The sequence below is a fragment of the Haliotis cracherodii genome, unplaced genomic scaffold (assembly GCF_022045235.1).
Source record: "Haliotis cracherodii isolate W230 unplaced genomic scaffold, xgHalCrac1.p SCAF_9, whole genome shotgun sequence".
In the NCBI taxonomy this organism is placed as follows: Eukaryota; Metazoa; Mollusca; class Gastropoda; order Lepetellida; family Haliotidae; genus Haliotis; species Haliotis cracherodii.
Window position 1 is genome coordinate 6659576 of NW_027266343.1, and position 23209 is coordinate 6682784.

At 41.8% G+C, this 23209-nt stretch overlaps 2 protein-coding genes across 2 annotated transcripts in view; one reads left to right on the forward strand and one right to left on the reverse strand.

The window, feature by feature from the left end:
* Positions 1-15638, reverse strand: LOC139452414 (DENN domain-containing protein 10-like). The gene is made up of 8 exons (XM_071233885.1): positions 15595-15638; positions 9021-9217; positions 7708-7936; positions 6300-6417; positions 3959-4099; positions 2693-2760; positions 1391-1485; positions 1-660 (listed from the first exon to the last, which is right to left on the reverse strand). The coding sequence occupies exons 1-8, from the start codon at positions 15632-15634 to the stop codon at positions 487-489; spliced, it is 1062 nt and encodes a 353-aa protein (XP_071089986.1). The 5' UTR covers positions 15635-15638; the 3' UTR covers positions 1-486.
* Positions 15639-18658: 3020 nt separating this feature from the next.
* LOC139453321 (eukaryotic translation initiation factor 3 subunit A-like) overlaps positions 18659-23209 on the forward strand; it is a 33988-nt gene continuing 29437 nt past the window's right edge. The window contains exons 1-3 of the mRNA XM_071234988.1: positions 18659-18839; positions 20213-20403; positions 21791-21927. Of these exons, the coding sequence (XP_071091089.1) occupies positions 18791-18839; positions 20213-20403; positions 21791-21927 (377 nt within the window). The 5' untranslated portion in view covers positions 18659-18790. The remainder of the gene's footprint in view (positions 18840-20212; positions 20404-21790; positions 21928-23209) is intronic.

Sequence of the window (23209 nt, forward strand, 5' to 3'; positions counted from 1 at the left end):
TAATATTAAACATCCGGTCACCTTTCTGAGGCGAGGGAGTTAGCTGACTGTAAAAGTCCAGTTGCCATGGCTGGAATTTCTGGGCTTGATTCTGGGAGGTACACATGCGTTGCAAATCCTGCAGTCGACCAAAATCTGCATGGCTGTTTACGAATTGGATGTCGTCTTCATTATATGATTTTGATGGACTATGTAAGACTCGTTAGCCTAGCCTCCATAATTCCAGCCCAGTTCGGCAAGGATGGAAACTGGACTGTTATAGTCAGTTAACTCCCTTGCCTCAGGAAGATGACATCTGGTTAGACTAAGAGACAAAGGCTGGACATATTTACAATAGTTGACACACATGAACATTGGGTCACAGCTACATTTATGTACAACGGGTTGGGTGGCAAGTCAGTCCTGATTTGTGTTCATTGATGAATTGTCCACATGGATGTATATCTACACTGAGGTATATTGGGAAGCAGTGACCAGACCTCCCAGTCAGAACTTAACAAGTCCTTCACACGCTGCCAGGCTGAACAGGAAGTTCTCTGTCGCTGGTGGCATCTTTCGTTGTTTCAGGTTGTCCAAAGTCAGCGTCAGTCGCCCGTCTCCCTCGTCAGAGGCCAGAGACCGGAGGTTGCTCAACAGCTCCTTGGTCTTCCCAGCCAACTCCTGCAAAGAAGGTTGATTGCTGCTTATCTGCATCATATTTGTTTCAGCATTTGAGGAGGTATTTCTCACTGGGTAAATTGTCAACAGAGGAATGATTGAGTGAGTGAGTGGTTTAATGCCGCTTTTAACAGTATTCCAGTCATATCACAGCGTGTCAGCTTAATGTAGGAGGAAAGCCCCAATTGATGCAGGTGTCAGACGTTTACCACTTTGGCGAAACCCACAAGCACAGGTATGGTGCTGACAAACCTAGAAACATAATCGGGGTGAACCGGGATTCGAACCGGGATTCGAACCCACAATCATAGGTTTCTGGCGTGCCCAAGAGAGGCAACTCTGCACAGCAAATTGCGGCTCAGACAACTGGTCCACCCGTGCCCCCAAACAGAGGAATGAATACATAAAAAGTAGCACAGGCATACTCTTGTTTCTGGTACCTCACCTTTATCACCCCATGAATATCCAGGTTAGATAGGTCTTCAGTAACCCATGCTTGCCTGAAGAGGCAACTGTGCTTGTTGTAAGAAGCGACTAACAGGATTGGGTGGTCATGCTCGCTGACTTGGTTGATGCATGATCGTATCCAAACCGCGTGGATCGATGCTCATGGCATCAATCACTGGATTGCGTGGTCCAGACTCGATAATTTACAGACTGACGTTATATGGCTGGAATATTGCTGAGTGTGGCAAACAAACAAACAAACAAACAAACAAACAAACAAACAAACCTTTATCATGTCCTCATCCGTGGTGTCAGCTGATTCGACTGTTTGAACCATCAGTAGTGCTATATCCTTGTGGAGTTTCCCCATCGCCAGAGCATCTATAAAGCCACAACAAACTGATCAGCAATGTCCTGGGGATTCCAACAGCTGGAGGTGTTGCTTCTTGACTTTGTTTCAACTATGTCAATGCAGTGTGAGCAAGTACTTCATAACACTATCGTGTTCACTTACATCCTGTTCGTCAAGTTCGTCAAGGCAACAAGGTTTTATTTGGGATGCTCATTTCCTAATAAGTTACCATGAACTTAAATATTCATCTGTCACATCATGGGCGGATACAGCTTTTTTGAAAAGGGGGGGTGCACAATTAAGATCTATTTATTGTCTTTGGTGGTAATTTATACAGAAATAAAGATTTTTTTCGAAATAAAAGGGGGGGGGGGTGCGCACCCCCGCTCTGTATCCGCCCATGCACAGGCAAAACCACTTGTAGCCTCAGTTTGAACAGTCGGGTAGCCTAGTGGTTAAAGCGTTCTCTTGTCACCGAGGACCCGGGTTCGAATCCCGACATAGGTACAATGTGTGTGAAGCCCATTTCTGGTGTCCCCCGCCATGATACTGCTGGAATATTGCTAAAAGCGGGGTATAACCAAACTCACTCACTCACTCACTCTAGCCTGAGTTATGTAATACGTTAGAAATATGAAGTCTCAATACCTTATGGCCAATACTTTCAGAGTAAAACTATGTGACTGAATGACCTTCAGTAAACTTAAAGTGATCTTGACCTTTGACACAACCATGACAAATGACTTGTTGATTTAATAGTTTGTCTTCACTGACTGAAAAACACTTTTTTCAGATTTGAACTTTGGTTTGAGCCAGAGGTCACTGTAAATGCAACTGCAACCTTTATCTAGTGCTCATGGATATTATTATCCCATCAATTCAAATCATGAATATTCAAGATATAATACTCTCAAACTGATGGACTGCCAGTTCACACTCAATAACTTGAACTTCAATGTCAACGAATACTGTCAGAAAAAGTCCCAAGATGAATATTTTCAAACTTAATGAGAAATCTTAGCACTACGATGATCATAACTCCCATACTCTAACATAGAATTAAGATTGTCATTGCGCTGAGATCGCCATGTGCAAGTGGGCCCTGCCTAGGTCAGAATTAACAGTTAGGATGAAGGAAGTCTTGAAGCATTTGACATCAGAACTGGTATATATATCTGTAATATGTGGAGTCACAGCATACAGGCCTATATATGCTGAGAGAGATACCATTCTTACCTTTAGCATGAGACGCTACAGTTATCTGTCCAGAAGGGCCGTTCACAAACACATCATATAGATCTGGTCTGAAAGGAGATGTGTTTAGGTTAGTGGGGAAACCATGGTTACACAGAAGCGTCTTCTGTCTGTGTCTACAACTGTCTCCATCAGTCCATGGACCACCTCCGTGGTTTAGTGGTTGAACATCCGCTGGAGAGGGAAAGGTCCGGGGTTTGATCCCTGGTCGCGTCATACCAAATGATGTTAAAAGATGGTACTTGTTGTTACCCTGGCTGGCGCTCTGCATAAAGCGGTTAAAACAAGGACTGGTCGGCTCAGAGTCCGTATACTGTGTTTGAGTAGGGTATTCATGTTAAACTGCGGCATGATATCTCAGTTGGATAGCACTATAAAATCGGCATCAGTCCGGACACGCACGCCTGCACACACGCACGTTGCTATATAAGTGCAATAATCTTGGACGCTATTATCTTGGACCTCATTTCACCTCACTCATCAGTCCGTGTGTCTTACACCAACCTACCTCCCCTCTACCTCAGCCACAGTGAACTCTGCCAAAACTGTCTCCATCAGTCTACACATCTCACACCAACCTTCTTCCCCTCTACTTCTGCCTCAGTGAACTCTGCCACAACTGTCTCCATCAGTCTACACATCTCACACCAACCTTCTTCCCCTCTACTTCTGCCTCAGTGAACTCTGCCACAACTGTCTCCATCGGTCTACACATCTCACACCAACCTACCTCCCCTCTACTTCTGCCTCAGTGAACTCTGCCACAACTGTCTCCATCGGTCTACACATCTCACACCAACCTTCTTCCCCTCTACTTCTGCCTCAGTGAACTCTGCCACAACTGTCTCCATCGGTCTACACATCTCACACCAACCTTCTTCCCCTCTACTTCTGCCTCAGTGAACTCTGCCACAACTGTCTCCATCGGTCTACACATCTCACACCAACCTTCTTCCCCTCTACTTCTGCCTCAGTGAACTCTGCCACAACTGTCTCCATCAGTCTACACATCTCACACCAACCTACCTCCCCTCTACTTCTGCCTCAGTGAACTCTGCCACAACTGTCTCCATCAGTCCATGTGTATCACACCAACCTACCTCCCCTCTACGTCAGCCTCAGTGAATCCTGCCACAACTGTCTCCATCAGTCCATGTGTATCACACCAACCTACCTCCCCTCTACTTCAGCCTCAATGAACTCTGCCACAACTGTCTCCATCAGTCCATGTGTATCACACCAACCTACCTCCCCTCTACTTCTGCCTCAGTGAATCCTGCCACATAATGGCTGACAGCTTTCAGCCCCTCCAGCTCGATGCTGGTGAGTGAGACGTAGGGATATACGATGCTCCAGTTCTGTCGATGCCAAACCAAGGCAGGCAGGGATCTGCAAGAACAAGGACATACACCAATCGTGTACAGTGACAGCACTGCAGTTATATCAACATGTCAATCTCATTAAAATCATATCTTGGTTCTCGCTACCGCTAAATAAAATGTCTGAGAACATCCCATTAGGGGTCACGTCAGAACTACCTTTCAGCCAATCAATCAGAGCGTCGCTTACCAGATCATGAAAGTGACAGTCGGAATGTGACTTCTAATCATGCAACCTCGAAAACTTTAACACGGGGTATCCCCAATGATAGTTACAGGCTTAACGACTGAATCCATACAATCTGGACCATTTAATAGCCATTCCAGAATGTTCTTTTGTTCAGGTTACAAATTTTTAATCGAGAATTTGTCAAAATATGTTTGAAAGCGTAGTCGCCAATTTGAAATCAGTGCCGTAAAGCACGAGAAAGCTGCCTTCTGATTGGCTAATGTCGACTTCTTGTCAGGGTTCACACAAGGTTGATCTGACATGACCCATAATGGGATGTCCTCAGATCTTTGTTTAGCGGTAGCGAGAACTAAGATCTGATTTTAATGAGATTGATCAACATGTGAAATCCTGATGAGAGGGGGGCGGTCGGGTAGCCTAGTGATTAAAGCGTTCGCTTGTCACGCTGAAGACCCGGGTTCGATTCCCGACATGGGTACAATGTGTGAAGCCCATTTCCGGTGTCCCCCGCCGTGATATTGCTGGAATATTGCTAAAAGCGACATAAAACCGTACTCACTCACTCCTGATGAGAGGGGAAAGACCCAAGTAGTACAGCGTGAGTGAGTGAGTGAGTTTTTAGTTGGAATAAATACAGAGCACGATGGTTAGTATTTTTACGGTAAGACATAGAGTTGTTTATATGTCTTCTTCTGAGATGGTTTTGCTCTGTGAGAGGGGGTACCTTGTGAACACCAGTAAGTCTGCCAGAATATGTGGATGTATGTGAGAAGGAGGTACCTTGTGAACACCAGTAGGTCGGCCAGAATATGTGGGTGTATGTGAGAAGGAGGTACCTTGTGAACACCAGTAGGTCGGCCAGAATATGTGGGTGGATGTGAGAAGGAGGTACCTTGTGAACACCAGTAAGTCTGCCAGAATATGTGGGTGTATGTGAGAAGGAGGTACCTTGTGAACACCAGTAAGTCTGCCAGAATATGTGGGTGTATGTGAGAAGGAGGTACCTTGTGAACACCAGTAGGTCGGCCAGAATATGTGGGTGTATGTGAGAAGGAGGTACCTTGTGAACACCAGTAGGTCGGCCAGAATATGTGGGTGGATGTGAGAAGGAGGTACCTTGTGAACACCAGTAGGTCTGCCAGAATATGTGGGTGTATGTGAGAAGGAGGTACCTTGTGAACACCAGTAGGTCTGCCAGAATATGTGGTTGGATGTGAGAAGGAGGTACCTTGTGAACACCAGTAGGTCGGCCAGAATATGTGGGTGGATGTGAGAAGGAGGTACCTTGTGCACACCAATAGGTCTGCCAGAATATGTGGGTGTATGTGAGAAGGAGGTACCTTGTGAACACCAGTAGGTCGGCCAGAATATGTGGGTGTATGTGAGAAGGAGGTACCTTGTGAACACCAATAGGTCGGCCAGAATATGTGGGTGTATGTGAGAAGGAGGTACCTTGTGAACACCAGTAGGTCGGCCAGGGAATGTGGGTGGGTGTATGTGAGAAGGAGGTACCTTGTGAACACCAGTAGGTCGGCCAGAATATGTGGGTGGGTGTATGTGAGAAGGAGGTACCTTGTGAACACCAGTAGGTCGGCCAGAATATGTGGGTGGATGTGAGAAGGAGGTACCTTGTGAACACCAGTAGGTCGGCCAGAATATGTTGATGTGTGTGAGAAGGAGGTACCTTGTGAACACCAGTAGGTCGGCCAGAATATGTGGGTGGATGTGAGAAGGAGGTACCTTGTGAACACCAGTAGGTCGGCCAGAATATGTTGATGTGTGTGAGAAGGAGGTACCTTGTGAACACCAGTAGGTCGGCCAGAATATGTGGGTGGATGTGAGAAGGAGGTACCTTGTGAACACCAGTAGGTCGGCCAGAATATGTGGGTGGATGTGAGAAGGAGGTACCTTGTGAACACCAGTAGGTCGGCCAGAATATGTGGGTGGATGTGAGAAGGAGGTTTCTTGTGAACACCAGTAGGTCGGCCAGAATATGTGGGTGTATGTGAGAAGGAGGTACCTTGTGAACACCAGTAGGTCGGCCAGGGAATGTGGAGGAAAGTAGATGGCTATTCGTTTCTTTAACATGAGAGCTGTGTACAACAGTATTGTCTCCAGGCCCAGTGTCTGGACAACATCTGCAACACACAATGACACAACAATGATAAAACTACATTCTCAGGGCATTGTACAGTATTCTAGGTATACCACAGCCTGTCAGCTTAATGCAGGAGGAAAAACTGAAGTGAAGCATGTCTTCTACGTTTACCACTTTGGTGAAACCCACGAGCATGGGTATGGTGCTGACAAACCTAGAAACATAATCATGGAGAACCGGGATTCGAACCCATGATCATAGGTTTCTGGCGTGCCCAAGGGACGCAACTCTGCACAGCGAAAGGCAGCCCCTAAAACAACTGGGCCACCTGTGCCCCACATCAGTTGTGAGATACAATGGGCTATAAAATACTACATACATAAACACTTCTGACACAATGATGACACTTCTGACACACACAGGACCATACAAAACTTAGAGGCCAAACCTTGTTGAAAATTTCAACTGTAATCTTTATCAATTAAGTCACGAACGTGATCTAAAAACAGATTTATGTCCTTGCACATCACAATTAATGATAGAAAAACAGAAAACAGTGTCAAATAATGAACTTTGGTAGCAGAATGTCCATGTGAAATATGTGAGGTGGGTGTTGGAAAGTCCAAGATGGCAGTTACTGATGGTATACGGTCACATATTAGGCCAGAATAAAAAATTTTGGATTTTTGCTGACGGTATACAGGCTCATGTGGGGTCAGAAGTACTTGGGTTGGGTGGGTACTTAGTAGGATCTGGGTACCTACAGGTCTACCAATACCCGCTGTTAGTCACGTGATATACTGTTCAGTGAGAATAATTCATGTTTACCTACTAGTTGCTAATGTTCGTATATCTTTCTGACAACATGCGCATTCTTTCTGACTGTTATATGTTTGAGTAAAGCTTCAGTTTCAGTCAACTTCAATGTCAGCATGAACAGATCGTTTTATACATTTTGTGGTATTAGCTAAACCCTAAGTGGGCCCCATCCTTAAATGGGCCTCAGCCAAAGACAGGAGGGGAGATAACTCTCATGAGTATGCTGCTGACTGCAAGCACATGGCTTCAGCCACACTCTTGTACACTGCTACACTTACAGTGATTAAACACAGTTAACAAACGAAGACATCTTTGTCATATCGCCACACATGTATCTACATATTTTTTAAACAATTCCAAATGGGACATTTTGTGCCAAACTCTCTGGGTAGGGTTGGGTAATAGGGGTCGGGTTCCCGGGTAGTAAATTTTGGACTCATCCCAGCCCTATTTGACACATAATGTTGACATGCTTGCGACACACAAAACTGCTACAAAAGCAGGAACTCACTTTTGACATTGCTTTTGGCATAGGCTTTTCTGTTACCAAAGTCTTTGACTGAGAACTTCCCATTATCATCCGTAGCACAGACTCCTCTCGTCACCACGCCCATGTACGCCTCCAGCATGGCGGACGGACTGCCCTTCTCACGGTATAGCTTGCTCAGGATCTCGCCCAAACGCTCATACTTTTCCGGGTTGAAGTCCCTTGTCACCAACACCAGTGAAACATTGGTCACCTTTAAGAAACCAGACATACAGGTAGAGATGTTTCATTGGCATTTGGCAGCAGTTTTTGAAATATTTCTAAAACCCAACAAGTCAGTTGGGTAGGTGACCCATCAGTGTTGCCTGCTTATCTTCAAAGTTACCTGCCCGCATTCCAATCTCTTTAAAATCAGATCTTAGTTTTCTCTACCGCTAAACAAAGATCTGAGGACATCCCATTATGGGTCACGTCAGAACGACCTTTCGTTAATTTTGACCGACCAATGAAATGACTGACAAGATATAAACATTAGCCAATCAGAAGGCAGCTTTCTCGACCTTTACGACACTGGTTTCAAACTGGCGACTACTTTCGAAACATATTTTGACCTATTCTCGATTCAAAATGTTAAAACTGATAAGATGAACATTCTGGAATGGCTTATAGATGGAATAGATTGTATGGATATAATCATAAAACCCGTAATTGTCAATCGGAATACCCCGTGTTGAATATTTCATGGTTGCATGATCAGAAAACACATTCCGACTGTCACTTTCACGATCTGGTAAGCGACGCTCTGATTGGTTGGATGAAAGGTCGTTCTGATGTGACCCGTAATGGGATATCCTCAGATCCTTGTTTAACGATAGCGAGAACTAAAATCTGGTTTTAATGAGATCAGAAGATGACAAATCCCTGGTCCCCCAATACCAAAGGCACCACTTCACCCCTGGTTAATACACGTACCAAGTTTAATGAAAAATCTTTCACGGTTTTCAAATACGGATGTATGGACAGACAGACCAGATGATGACCATAACAAATCTGAATAAATCTGAATACGTAAGTAGTCTTAAGATTATCTGCTAGACAGTTGGCCACAGGTGGTGCCATAATCGAGCTACGAAATTCCAGCCTAGTTGGCAAGGGTGGAAACTGGACTTCAATAGTCAGTTAGCTCCCTTGCCCTGGTAAGATGAACAAGAAAGACTTTGTATTTTTGCATTTTTTTTATCAGATTTATCACAACATCGTAAATAATCTAAAGAAATAAAATAATATTAGCTCTGGTGACATCAAAAGGAGGTAATACTGTGTGGAATTTGTCTTACTTTAGGCAGAGCAGGTTCCTCACTGATGTCTGTGTGCAGCAGGTAATACCATCGCTGTTGCCACTGGTAGAAGATGAAGCTCAGAGGTTGGAGCAGCCCTGAGCTGAGTCCGCACTTGTGGAGGAGCATCTCCCTCTGGTCTGGGGATGCAGACGGGTAGGACCAGGTCCACAACACATCCCCATTCCTGTCCTTCTCTGCAACATCATGGCCACACAATGTTCAGGCCTCAAAGTTTCAATTTTTACCAAGTAGCCATATGGCTACGAGTATTTTTTTCAGATAGCCAGTGGTAAAATCAAGAAGTCACGCCAATATTGAAGGTAGCCAAAAGCATTTGAAATGATCTTTTATCAAGTAACTATTATAATATGTACAAGTCATAGCAGTAGTCTTGAAATTGTATATTAGTGGAAACTGTGCTTGATTTTTGTTACTTGTGGCTCGAAGAAAGATGCATTTTATGTTACTAGATTTTGTATGTATATCCTTGTTTATCAAATAAGCATTGTCTACTGAAATAAAATACTACTGACATTAATATTTATGTATTTCTGTTCATTGTCGACGTTAGGAGGTATCATATGCAAGTACAATTATTAGGAGACATGTTTTCCACAATCAGCTGTGAAGCAATAGAATTTAATTGCCACAAGATATTTTTCAAGGAAGTCATTTGGCTACCTCTGAACTTTAGGGACATACCACATGGCAGTCTGTAGTGTCAAAGGAGAATACAGGATTAGACAGCATGGCTACAGACAGTGATATATGACAACACAACATTGTATAGGTGAAAATAACATGGGGATCATTTCGATTTGCTTTATGTTTTTAACTCTTTGTTCATGTGAAAAAAAATTCATGTGATCAGGGCGATTTTAGTGCTAAGATTATCATACCTCTCATGCTTTAAAATAGACTTATGACAGTCGTAGCGCTAAGATCGATTTTGTTGAACAAGGACCAGTACAGCTCTGGTTTTACTGCTATAAGGGACTCTATTCAAACGGCCTGTACGTTGACTGTTCCTGGTGTTTTTAAATCCTGAAACCCACAACCCAAGCACTGCGCAGAGTAACTGAGTTATTAAAATACTAAATGCCCACTTGATTGGATTAGAAGCTGGTGTATCTCAAAGCCTTGATTACAATAAAATGCCTCGATTCAGAGCTCCAGATAAGCTGTGTATCTGCGTAAAATACACATCAGAAATGCAGAAAAACGCAGTGAAATAAAATTCAAGCGTATCAAATACACAACGAACATTACAGATGCGCCACAAAAATAAACCTAGTGTGGGTTGGAGAACACCCGTTTCTGGAGTAAAACACAAGACTAAAAACGTAAAATGCTTCGCGGAAATAAGCACGTGAAATCCGTGATTCAAAGTCCAGCTGTGGCTTCAAAATACATGCACTAATCAGTCTAGCCTGGGTTGTCAAAGGGGCAACATATCAATTATTCCCGGTAAGGGATGTTTGTTGGGCTTGGCTCAAAGCTGATCTTGGTTAGGTCAGACTGTTGTCAGATGGGCAACAGGGGAAACTAGTCCCAGTAAGGGACCTTGAATTCATATTTAACAGAACCAACTGTTAACAAAAGCAAACAACATGTCTCCACTGTTTAGGAGACGATTGTAAATACATTTGTATATACTTGTGGGTTAATTAAAGGTGTAAAAGTTAATTTTGTATTTTCATTTTGGATGGTTCACTAATCATCACTTCATTTATTGGTAGCAGAGCGTGGTTTGTTTTAAAAATGAGTTTTAGAAGTAATTTGTAACTGTTTGATATTGTTATCACTAAGTTGAACTTAAGTCAAATCACAATGGCAGTATTTGAGTGAAATTTGAAGTTTTATATGCACTTTTGTTTAGGCTGTTAACATGTCCTATCTGGATTATGTGGAATATGTTCCCAATGAGCATAGAGCTCAAGGGATAGATGAGCACGATATCGGCCAGATAATTCGTGGTTTAAAGCATCAAAAGGCAAAAACTAAAACAGCATTTACAAAAGCTGAAGACCTGAAGAGTGTGATATTCTGGTCAGACAGCAATAATGTGCTCTGTTGGATAAAAAGCAACAGCCGTTCATTCAAAACATTCGTTGCCAACAGAATTGGAAAAATACAAGCTGCAACTAATCCCTCTCAGTGGAATTATGTCCCTTCAGAATTGAATCCTGCAGACATGATATCCCGTGGTGTATCATCTTCTATTATGCTCAACAGCATGTGGTGGTGCGGACCAGATTTCCTACAGCAAGGGGAAAATAACTGGCCAAAACAAAACGTAAACTCCCTTCAGAAAAAGTCCAATAGCGTTATCTTAAAAAGTAACAGTGCTTATGTTATTGATGAATGCATTGAAGATGAATGCCGATTAGAGCCAGCAAGATATTCCAGTTGGACAAAACTCACTAGAGTAAACGCTTGGGTCTACCGCTTTCTCCACAACTGTTCTGTTCCAAAGGAGTTGGCAAATGTCGGTGAATTGTCTGCCGAAGAGATCGAAGATGCTGAGGCAAAAATAATCTGCAAAGTTCAACAAACATGTTTCTCAGATGAGTATCAAGCTTTGTCAAAAGGAAAACCATTGTCTTCCAAATCCAAAATAATCAGTCTTACTCCAGTCCTTGATGACAGAGAACTCATGCGAATTGATGGGAGACTCAAACATGCAGAGTGTCTTTCCTTTAACTCAAGGTTTCCAATAATTCTACCTAGAAGAAACTGGGTTACTAAACTCATAGTAAAACACTTTCATGAGTTAGGAAATCACTCAACAGGCACAAATCAAACACTGGCATCCCTGTCTTCCAAGTATTGGATCATCTCGAGCAGAGAAGAAATACGAGAGTGGGAACGAGAGTGTGCAACATGCAAACGAAGCAAGGCTAAGCAAGCTTGTCAAGTAATGGCACCATTACCAAAATTTAGACTGCAACCTTCATTGCGAGCTTTTACTCCTGCTGGAGTAGACTTTGCTGGTCCTTTTGTCACCATTCAGGGTAGAGCAAAGAAAAGACAGAAACGCTATCTTTGCTTATTTACTTGTCTTGCCACCCGAGCCGTTCATCTTGAGATTTCATATGGATTGGATACGGATTCGTTTCTGAATTCATTTTATCGCATGGCAAGTAGAAGAGGACTTCCTGAAGTAGTTGTATCTGACAATGGTACTAATTTCGTTGGTGCAGTAAAGGAATTAAAAGAACTTGTACAGCAAATCAATCAAAATGCTGTATCTAGATCTCTTGCCAACAGAGGTGTAAAATGGTATTTTAACCCTCCACTTGCTTCACACTTTGGCGGTGTCTTTGAAAGCATGATAAAGGCTTCAAAACGTGCAATATATGCTATTCTCGGAAATGGAAGCATTACAGATGAGGACCTCATCACCGCAATGGCAGGAGCAGAAGCTCTTATAAATTCTCGTCCACTGACCTACCAGTCAGCTCATCCTCTCAACGATACGCCAATAACACCAAATCATTTTCTCCATGGGCAGGTTGGAGGTGTATTTGCGCCACAGTCAGTTGATGAAACAGACTTTAATCCTAGAAAGAGATGGCGCAAGGTGCAAGAGCTGGTAAAACAGTTCTGGAAGAGGTGGATGCGAGAATGGCTGCCAACATTGAACACGAGGAAGAAGTGGCAAAAACCACAAAAGGATCTAAAGGAAAAGGACATGGTGTTGGTCATTTCTCCAAATGTACCTCGAGGAGAATGGCAGCTTGGACGTATAATAAAGACGTTTCCAGGGTCTGATGGCCATGTACGAGTTGCTAATGTTCAAGTGGGACAGTCTATTCTGTCCAGGCCAATCAGCAAATTATGCCCATTGGAATGGAATGAAGAAGATGGACAGGATGAGTCTAGCAGACCATGAACAGTTTGGACATCAGAACTTCAAGGAGACTTCAGGACTCTGGGATTCCAGGATATAAGATTCCAGGACTCTGGGATTCCAGGAGACAAAGATTCCAGGATACAGATTCCAGGATACAGATTCCAGGATACAGATTCCAGGATACAGATTCCAGGAGAGAGATCGCTAAGATTCAAGGATAATTTGTTTGTGAACTTATGGAATAACGACAGTGCTTTCGGACAGAAGAATTGTGATTTTGTAAGTACTGACAACAGATGTGACTAAAATGTATTTTGTTTCAAAAATGAGACTATTTGTTCGTAAGAATTGATTTTTTATGGACATTTCCAAATTCTCAGAATGCATTGGTGTTTTGAAAGCTTTTGATCTTTTGAATTGATGTTTGATACTTTTTATGTATTGATGCATTTTCAAAAATTTGATATGTGATATGTTAAATGAAATAATGCATCTATTTATTTAACTTGATAGATTAGAATCTATCAAGGAGAGGGGAAATGGGTTGGAGAACACCCGTTTCTGGAGTAAAAAACAAGACTAAAAACGTAAAATGCTTCGCGGAAATAAGCACGTGAAATCCGTGATTCGAAGTCCAGCTGTGGCTTCAAAATACATGCACTAATCAGTCTAGCCTGGGTTGTCAAAGGGGCAACATATCAATTATTCCCGGTAAGGGATGTTTGTTGGGCTTGGCTCAAAGCTGATCTTGGTTAGGTCAGACTGTTGTCAGATGGGCAACAGGGGAAACTAGTCCCAGTAAGGGACCTTGAATTCATATTTAACAGAACCAACTGTTAACAAAAGCAAACAACATGTCTCCACTGTTTAGGAGACGATTGTAAATACATTTGTATATACTTGTGGGTTAATTAAAGGTGTAAAAGTTAATTTTGTATTTTCATTTTGGATGGTTCACTAATCATCACTTCATAGTGCGTATCATCAAAATATTGTGAAGTAACCCTGCGTATTCGATTAGCAAATCAGCAACTTATTTTGAAATTATATACGGACATTCCGTCAACCTTACCAAACTCCACATGACAGTTACATCATGATCATTTGCCATCACACTTTCTTGTGGAAGTATCGCGGTATTTTTGAGTCCTATAAAGCTCTCGAACCCAAACGACAAGAGTTTGCAGGGACTAGATGAATAGTGTTTTTAAATATTTAACTTAAATACCCACATGTGTAAAAACTAGTGGGTAACAGAAATTTGAATTTGCAGATAGAATTACTGATACCCAATGATTTTAAAATGCATGGGTAAAATACCCACAACACCAAAAGCTTATCTGGAGCTCTGTCGGTTGTAGGAAGATAATCCCTCTCCTACCAAGCGTAGAACCTGTCACATCATCACATCTTGCACAGTCCACTCAAGATATTGCATCAGTTGATGATTCATTTTTGACGAGTCTACACATTTAGAAAAACATATTTCACGAAATGTGTAACTTTCATTGACAACATATCCTAAAGCATGAAAAACTATTTCCATTTGCGTATTGATTCTCCACATGCTGTCACCTGAGCCCTGAAGGTGAGGTTGTGACAGTCACTTTGATGTCTACAGGTATATTGTCATACACCTCGCTGTCATAGTTGTGGTAATATATTAATATAATGATGCAAAACAATACGTAAAGCAAACAGAAAGGCTTGCATCAGGCCCATCTGTACTTATTTCAGTTGGTTGGTTGGTTGGTTTGTTGTTTAACGCCGCACTCAGCAATATTCCAGCTATATGACGGTGGTCTGTAAATAATCAAGTCTGGACCAGACAATCCAGTGATGGATATCATGAGCATCAATCCACGCATTTGGGATCGATGACAGGCATCAACCAAGTCAGTGAGCCTGACCACCCGATCCCGTTAGTCGCCTTTTACGACAAGCATAGGGACTTCACCTTTTATGGCAAGCATGGGTTGCCCCGGAATCTTCATTGGTCTCTTATTTCAGAATAAGTGTACCATATTTCAGAATAAGTGTACCATATTTGTTTACAAACAAGAAAAAGGTCTGGTCACATGATTAGCCTACACCTACAATGTGTTCACTGTAGCAGAAACTTCTCTCGCAGAATACGGCAAGCAGAGCAGAGTAAGCTCGGATGGGGCATCTGTTATTGTTTACAAACAATGCTTCAGAACACTCGACGTACTGGCCCTTTAGTTGGTGTTTGTTGAAAAAGTTCAATGGGCACAAGTTTATTTCCATCTCCAACCATTTTAATTAATTAGATGATATAACATGGCTGCCTGTCCATATATGCGCTGGAGTTGTTGCTCTGTCAACACCTACTTCATGACCCACAGCAAGATCACAAGACTGCTCAATTAAATTTATGTTACATAAGAGGTAACTGCTGTTATTACTATAGAACAACTATGTCAGCTTTTGTTGTTCTTCACGACGGGTGAACATACTTCTTATGTAATTATGTCAAAGATTTCCATATTTCCATTAAATATCTAGCTTGGCACCAAAAGGGGGCGTGTCATACAATTCAGTGCCGGTTGTGTGTACACGACCAGAGTAAAATAGAATGACATCATTGCAAGTACGAATAAAAAAACCAGAGCGTCACGTATGATGAAGGAAAACCACTTACTCATAATTTTGTCATGTCTACATATCAGTTAGAAAATGTCCTCTAAAACTCACCAATAATCCCCGCAGATAGGAGATCGCAGAGCGCCGCCATATTGGACGACTGGGGTCAGACTAAAACAGCATGATAACAAAATGGCAGTAAGGAACGTGTCCAAAACGGCAGCATGTATCACATATTCACACATATGAACGTGTTGTTTGTTTTATGTTTACGACGCATTCTATATGACAGCGGCCTATAAATAATAGAAACTGGACAATACAAACCAGTGACTGATATTATGAGCAACGTAAGACCAAGGCCTTCGGGATACGATGTACCGCAATGAACCAGCACAAAAGCGATCGTAGCACTAAGACAATCGTAACTCCCATACTTTAACATAGACTTACGACAATCGTAGCGCTTCAATCGCTTTGTGGAACAGGACCCAGGTCACCAAATTAATCCATTACATATCCTCACCAGACGGGATTCCCAGTAAGAATATTGAACGCCATCAAGAGGCGACGACATGGATCCGGTGGTCAAGCTCGACGACTTGGTTTATGTATGTAATCCTAACCCAATTGCGTGGATCAATGCTCATGGTGTCAACCATTGATGGAGTGGGTGGTTGTGCATTTAAACACGATATGGTCATATCAATAATGTTACCACGATTCGCATTTTCATGTTCTAGTTTTAGTCCAATGAAGAGCAAGGTCAGAATTGGTCTCCCGCAACTTATGCTTGTCGTAACAGGTGACTAAAGAAATCGGGTGGTCAGGCTCGCTGACTTGGTTGGCACATGTCATCGCATACCAACTGTGTAGATCGATGCTCATGATGTCAGTCACAGGATTGTTTAATTGTTGTTTGTTTAACGCGGCACTCAGTAATATTCCGTTTTGATCATCAAAATTAATAAAATTATAATGGCAGTGCTTAGAGTCGTGGGTTATATAAGTGAGTGAGTGAAGTTTTACGCCGCTTTTAGCAGTATTCCAGCAATATCATGGCGGGGGACACCAGAAATGGGCTTCACACATTGTACCAATGTCGGGAATCGAACCCGGGTCTTCGGCGTGACGAGCGAACGCTTTAACCACTAGCCTAGGCTACCCGACCGCCCCGTGTGGGTTAGATGAGAAGTAGAGAGCAGCGGTCAGGAAGACAGTGATCGTAGAAGTAGTTGGGCAAAGTTAACAACGCGTTGGTTAAGCAACATTTCTGGTGTCCCCCACCATGATATTGCTGTAATATTGCTAAAAGCGACGTAAAAACATACTCACTCACTCATCGTGGGACCGTTTTATTGTAATTGTTTCGATAGAGTGCCGTTTTAGCTATACACCTTCTGACTTGGCTACTGTCTACTGACACATACAATTGCGCTTTACAAATAATGTACCAGTTATCTCACATATACAGAATAAGTGGTTTGTTCTCAGTATCGGTAGATCTTACTACTATTAAAATTGCGTGTTTCTTATTCATAACTTACTGGTACGAGTGGGGTTTTTCTCTCCCAAAACGCACTCAATATTACGTAATGACAGCAGGAATACTGCTTCCCTAAAACTACCAACATCTACGAATGTTGAACTTCAGCCGAATTGTTCCTTTTTCGCGAAAACCAAGCTGGCATCATCACTATTAGATAATGATTCATAAACACATGCTCATGATATAGTCGGAATTGTACAATCGACTGGGGAGGAAAGATTTCTTATATATTATGGAAAGGTTTTTTTGTCTCGTTTTATTTGGCGTGTGCTCTAACAGTGAGGTATATAATGCATATGCAGATTCAGGGAGAGGGTGGGGTAGGGGAGACATCCAGGGGTGCGTATCCCCCATCTGTTTAAACAATTAACTGACTCACTTTTGGCTATTAAACATAAAAAATCTCGAGTTGCTTGCGTTAATTTAAAAAAAATAATAATTGAAGTGCACGTCCCTTTCCAAAAAGCCACGCCGTAATGTGTGGCTTGTCCCGGAAGGAGATTAGTTGGACACAAATGGACGTGGGCAGTGATGGCCATTCACAGGACCAAAAGTCGGATTTTAAACATTTCAAACCAACGCAGATACAGCGGGAAATGCACGCAATGGCCGGATTTGCATATGATTCCCGACAACTTTGGGCGTTTGTTTCTTATAAGGCTACACCTTTGAAACATATGATCATCGTGTATTGCCGTTCCACAAGCATCATTGTCATGAATACTACGACCGGATTTGGATAATTTCCTAGCATAAATTCCGAAGTTGATACCTTTTCATTGTGTGTTTCAAATGCATTTAATTTGATTGCTCGCGGTTGTAAACTTTCTGACTATTATAAAATCCATTTGCAAGGGTTTGAACTATGAGCATTTCCTTGGGCGGGGAAACATTTGCAAATTTGTTAATTTGATTTGTTAATGATTTCTGCATTTCGAAATCGAACTAAAACGACAAGTTCCGAAAGTAGAAAAAAAAGGCAGCGACATTATATTGTTGTGGAAATATAAATTAAATACATTCCGTTTCTGAGGGTCATGGCCTCTAAAGCAAAATCAGTGTATACCATCGAACGTGTATGTACTTTCTATGTGAGTTTTCATTTGTACAAATCGAAATTTCCAAATCAAGGCGGTAAAACAAAGAACCCGTACCAATTTAGAAAGCTATCTGTTGGTTGGCTCGAGAACACAGGTATCACTCATTAATTTGATTTTGGAATATTAAAAAATGGTTTGTATCGTAAATTGTGAATATGTGTTGGAACTTGGTTTTTGCAGTTCACGTGATTGACTCGTATCAGGGGTATATATACATATGACCCATATATGATCTCTTCTTTGATCTTCTCTAACGTTTGGGGAAAAACGATTCTAATATAATCGGCAACGAATGTATTTTCATTTCATAGCTACGAATTGTTTCGCTTTCGTTAATTTATATTTTCAACCAAACAATTCTTAATTGTCATTTTTCATGATTAAATTTTGTTGCGGCCCAACACTCTATCACCATGTATTAATAATCATACGTGTGGAAAATATTATTTCGTGGAAGCTCACAACATTGTCGAAACACGGGCAAATAGATTTAGGCTTGTATAGCGATGCCTATGCGCTGCTCAGAGTTCTAAAAAGTACATGTGCGTGATTGCCGCCATTGTGGACGAGGATAATCGCAACGTATTTAGGCAAAAACGCTAAAGTTAGCGTAAAGAAATTCTAAAACAACGGCGTCCTTGATCCTAATGTCGTAAACATGCCGACTTACTTTCAAAGGCCAGAAAATGCCCTTAAACGGGCTAATGGTAAGCAACTGATTCCACGTTTATAAGACGATTGCTCCATATGTCTGCAATGACATGCGTTAAGCTGTAGCCTATAAAGTACATCTTTTTGGAATGTAAATGGAGATATTATATGCAACAATTTGCAGTCTTTAGCCATGCAATCTTGCCAGTGACGGTTTGGTAAAATTTGGTTCTCAGACATGTTTAGATATGACAACATATGTTTCATACCTTCAGCCCGGATCCGGGTTTAAATTAGTCGGTAATCAGTGTGTAATTGTAGATTACTGCAATGACATTATGACAAGTAACTGTACTTTCTCATTGACTAATTTGAATAATTTAGCCTATGCAGCTTGGCAAGGACAAATCGTGGATAATCACATATTGGGATATTGGTTCGATTGTAGTATCTGTCTGCCACTCAATAGTAGATCATAAAAACTAGATGGCCGATGGCCGATATCTGAAGAAAAAGTATCGGAAAATGCATGTTTACACATGATTCTTGGATCATAAGGGTTGGTTGTGTTCTGGTGAGAATAGGCTAATTACGAGCTGTTTGATCCTTGAAAGAAAATAGGGGCGAACATTTTCTTTAGCGGCTCCAGGATATTAGGCCATATGTCAGTTGTGATACCTCTACAGTAGGCATGGTAGGTCTATTGATACCTGATAGATTTAGTCCAATATTGTATGTTTGCATGCTTCGTGAGATTTCATGTCTTCAGAGTCTCTTACCAGTAAAAAAAAGTAAACTTTTGAGTCATTAATATTGTTGCTTTATTTCCATTCTGGGGAAATATTGAGAAAAAGGATGGAGTAACCTTGTCATGGATTTATCTAGATCTGCTCTGAGCCTGATATTCAGTGCCAAGTCTACATCAAGTAAAAGAAAAGTTCTCAAAAGGGCATTACAAATTTCCCAGATCATATTAACCTGTTAATATGGCGTTAGCAAATTTTATGGCACTGTAAGCAATGGTAAACATGGTAAAGGTGACTTGTTTTACTGATAACAGGACAAATAAACATGAAAAAGAGTCATGAATGCTTAAAATGCTTTAATTTAAACCATTGCATCGAATGCAATGTTAAAATAAAGTGATAATTACATTTCTGAAAATATTTTTATTTTTGTTCAAGATCCCAATAATGAACAGAAGAGCAATATTACTTTGATATGCGTGCCAAGGGCACTAAATTATGAATCCTGAAGAGTTCCCTGTTTGTTTAACTTGGCAGCACTATTTCCAGCTATATCTATGGTCTGACAGTAACCTAGGCAGGCAAACAAGCGGTTAATGGCATGAGCAAATAATCAAAGTACTTGACAAATGCATCTCACGTTTGGTCCTGATTACTTAGCTTGTGTTTTTCTCTTCTTGCAGAGTTCATTGATGTGGGCAAGAAGCAGAGGGCATTGGATGCTCTGTACGATGTCATCAAGAGCAAGAAACATCGGACATGGCAGAAGATCCATGAGCCCATCATGGAGAAGTATCTGGAGCTGTGCGTGGAGCTCCGGAAGAGCCATGTGGCCAAGGAAGGCTTGTACCAGTACAAGAACATCTGCCAACAGGTGCTTATCCCCTCAGTTTGTCGTGTTGAGACCATGTAGATAGACGCTCACTCAGGGTTGTATACAGACCTGTTCAGAGGCCGATATTCCACCCCAGGTTGCAGCAAATGTCATTAAAAATTACCAAATTGGAATTATTAATTTCCAAATTCATGAAGTGACCTAACCAATTTTATGTCTTTGTAGAGGTAACCTTTATTTCACTGATAGCAGAACCGATAAAGAAGAGGATTTTAATTCATTGAATGCAATCTCAAAATATGATGTTAAAATACCTCTGAATGTAAGACAATAGACTTTACAGAAGCCCGAAATAATGTTTTTCCCAAATGGCCTTTCAGGGGCGCTTAGTTTAACATCCTATGTAAATCCCTATACAGTAGTCTTGACAGGTGTATGCGTTCTATGTCAGGATTCTTGTATTCTCTAGAGGTTGCCATGCTTCCATGTTTTCAACCATGCTAACCATGTAATCAATATAGGGTACATCATTTTAGATATAATCATTGTGTGATCCTTGTAATGAATTATGTTGCAACACCTGAAAGCCTTTTAGATATCCATCTTTAAAGAAACAGATTATTTTATCCAAAAATCAACAACGTGCAAGATGCAACCAATATGCTATATTCCTGATATCATTTCTGTTTTCATGATCTGTGTATTGTTTATGATGCAAGGAGGAATCCTGTGTCAGAGTCCATTGATCATGGTTTCTAATCTGAGATTCTTCCTGATCATAACCACCTCCGTAGTCTAGTGGTAGAGCGCCCGCCCGGAGAGCGGAATGTCCGGGGTTTGATCCCCGGCCGCGTCATACCAAAAGACGTTAAAAGATGGTACTTGTTGTTACCCAGTCTGGCGCTCACCAATAAAGGGCTAAAACAAGGAGTGGTCGTCTCGGAGTCAGTATACTGTGTCTGAGTGGGGTATTCATGTTAACCTGCAACATGGTATCTCAGTGAGCTTGCACTATAAATCGGCATCAGTCCAGACTAGTACAATCAGCCACACAAACACACACACGTACATGCACGTCGCTATATAAGCATGATAAGTGCAATAATCTTGGACTTGACGTTAAACCCCATTTCACCTCACCTCTTCCTGATCATTATCCCTGGTCTTGTGAGAACCATACATAATCATGTGGGTTGAACATAAGTAGCGTGACCTTGTGTGACCTTGATCACTTTAGGCTTCTCCATTTAAGTTAAATCCCTTGAAGATTCCAGGTTAGGATTGGTCTTCAGCAACCCATGCTTGTTGTAAGAGGCGACTTACATGCGTCATATAGCTGAAATATTGCTGAGTGCAACGTTAATCAACAAACATACATTAACAAAACTGACTTCTCTAAAACCTTAAACAATCTTCTTGTTTGCAGGTGAACATCCAGTCTCTTGTTGATGTGGTGAGGAAGTATATATCCCTGGCAGAGGAACAGACGGAGTTGGCTCGCAAGGAGTCCCACCAGACTGTACTTGACATTGACGACCTTGACCTCCCAGACTCCCCAGAAAGGTGAACCTAATCACTTTGTTGTAGAGTTAGATGAAGCAGGTAGTGAAGGACTGTACCTAATGTATGGGGTAGTTTGCAAAATTCTAGCGTTGTGGTCAGGTGTGTTTGTAACTAATATGTACTAAAGCATGGTTTGAGAAATCCAATATTCATTCCCTGCAGTGAATAGACCCCCACGGTCATTGTTGATGAAAGTCAACTTGTATGAGGATCGAACTGTAATGTGGTGTTAACTGGCTGAATGTGAAGAAGCTAAGAATTGTAACAGTATTAGTGTCTGTCAATCATAGGCGTTGTCATGGTGACCCATGTTTTCATGATGTCAAGAGTGGACCAACATCTTTGACGTGAAACTATAGGTTTTCCAGGACAGATAGACTTCCTCATCTGCTGCTTTTCCTAATGATGGCCAGATAAACCTCTGCCTGAGAGGGGAAGGTCATTGTTTAATCGGGGGGACGGACGGCCCAGTCGTCCAAGGCGCCATGATTCGCTGTGCAGAGTTGCGTCCCTTGGGCACGCCGGAAACCTATGATTGTGGGTTCGAATCCCGGTTCACCCCGATTATGTTTCTAGGTTTGTCAGTGCCATACCCGTGCTCGTTGGTTTCACCGAAGTGGTTAACGTCTGAGACCTGCATCACTTCGGGCTTTCCTCCCACATTAAGCTGACACGCTGTGATATAACTGGAATAATGTTAAAAGCGGCATTAAACCCAACTCACTCACTCATGGTTTAATCCCCGACCGTGTCGTAGCAAAAGACCTAAACGAACTGTACTTGTTGTCACCCTGTCTGGCGCTCGGCATTAAGGGGCTGAAACATGGATCTTTATACTGTGTTTAGAGCGGGGTATTCATGTTAAACTCTAGCATGGTATCTCAGTGGACTAGCACCGTAATATGGACATTGGTACGGACCAGAGCATGCATGCATGCACACACTCGCACACACGTCGCTATGTAATTACAATAATACAAACACAATGTCAGAGCTCCAGATAAGCTGCGTATCTGCGTGAAATACGCATCAAAAATGCAGAAATATGCAGTAAAATATAATCCAAGCGTATCGAATACGCAACGAACATTACAGATAAGCTACAAAAATAAAACTTGTGCGTATCATCAAAATATTGTGAAGTAACCTCTGTATTCGATTAGCAAATCAGCAACTTATTTTGAAATTATAAACGGGCATTCCGTCAACCTTGCCAAACTCGACGATGACAGTTACATCATGATCATTTGCCATCACACTTTCTTGTGGAAGTATCGTGGTA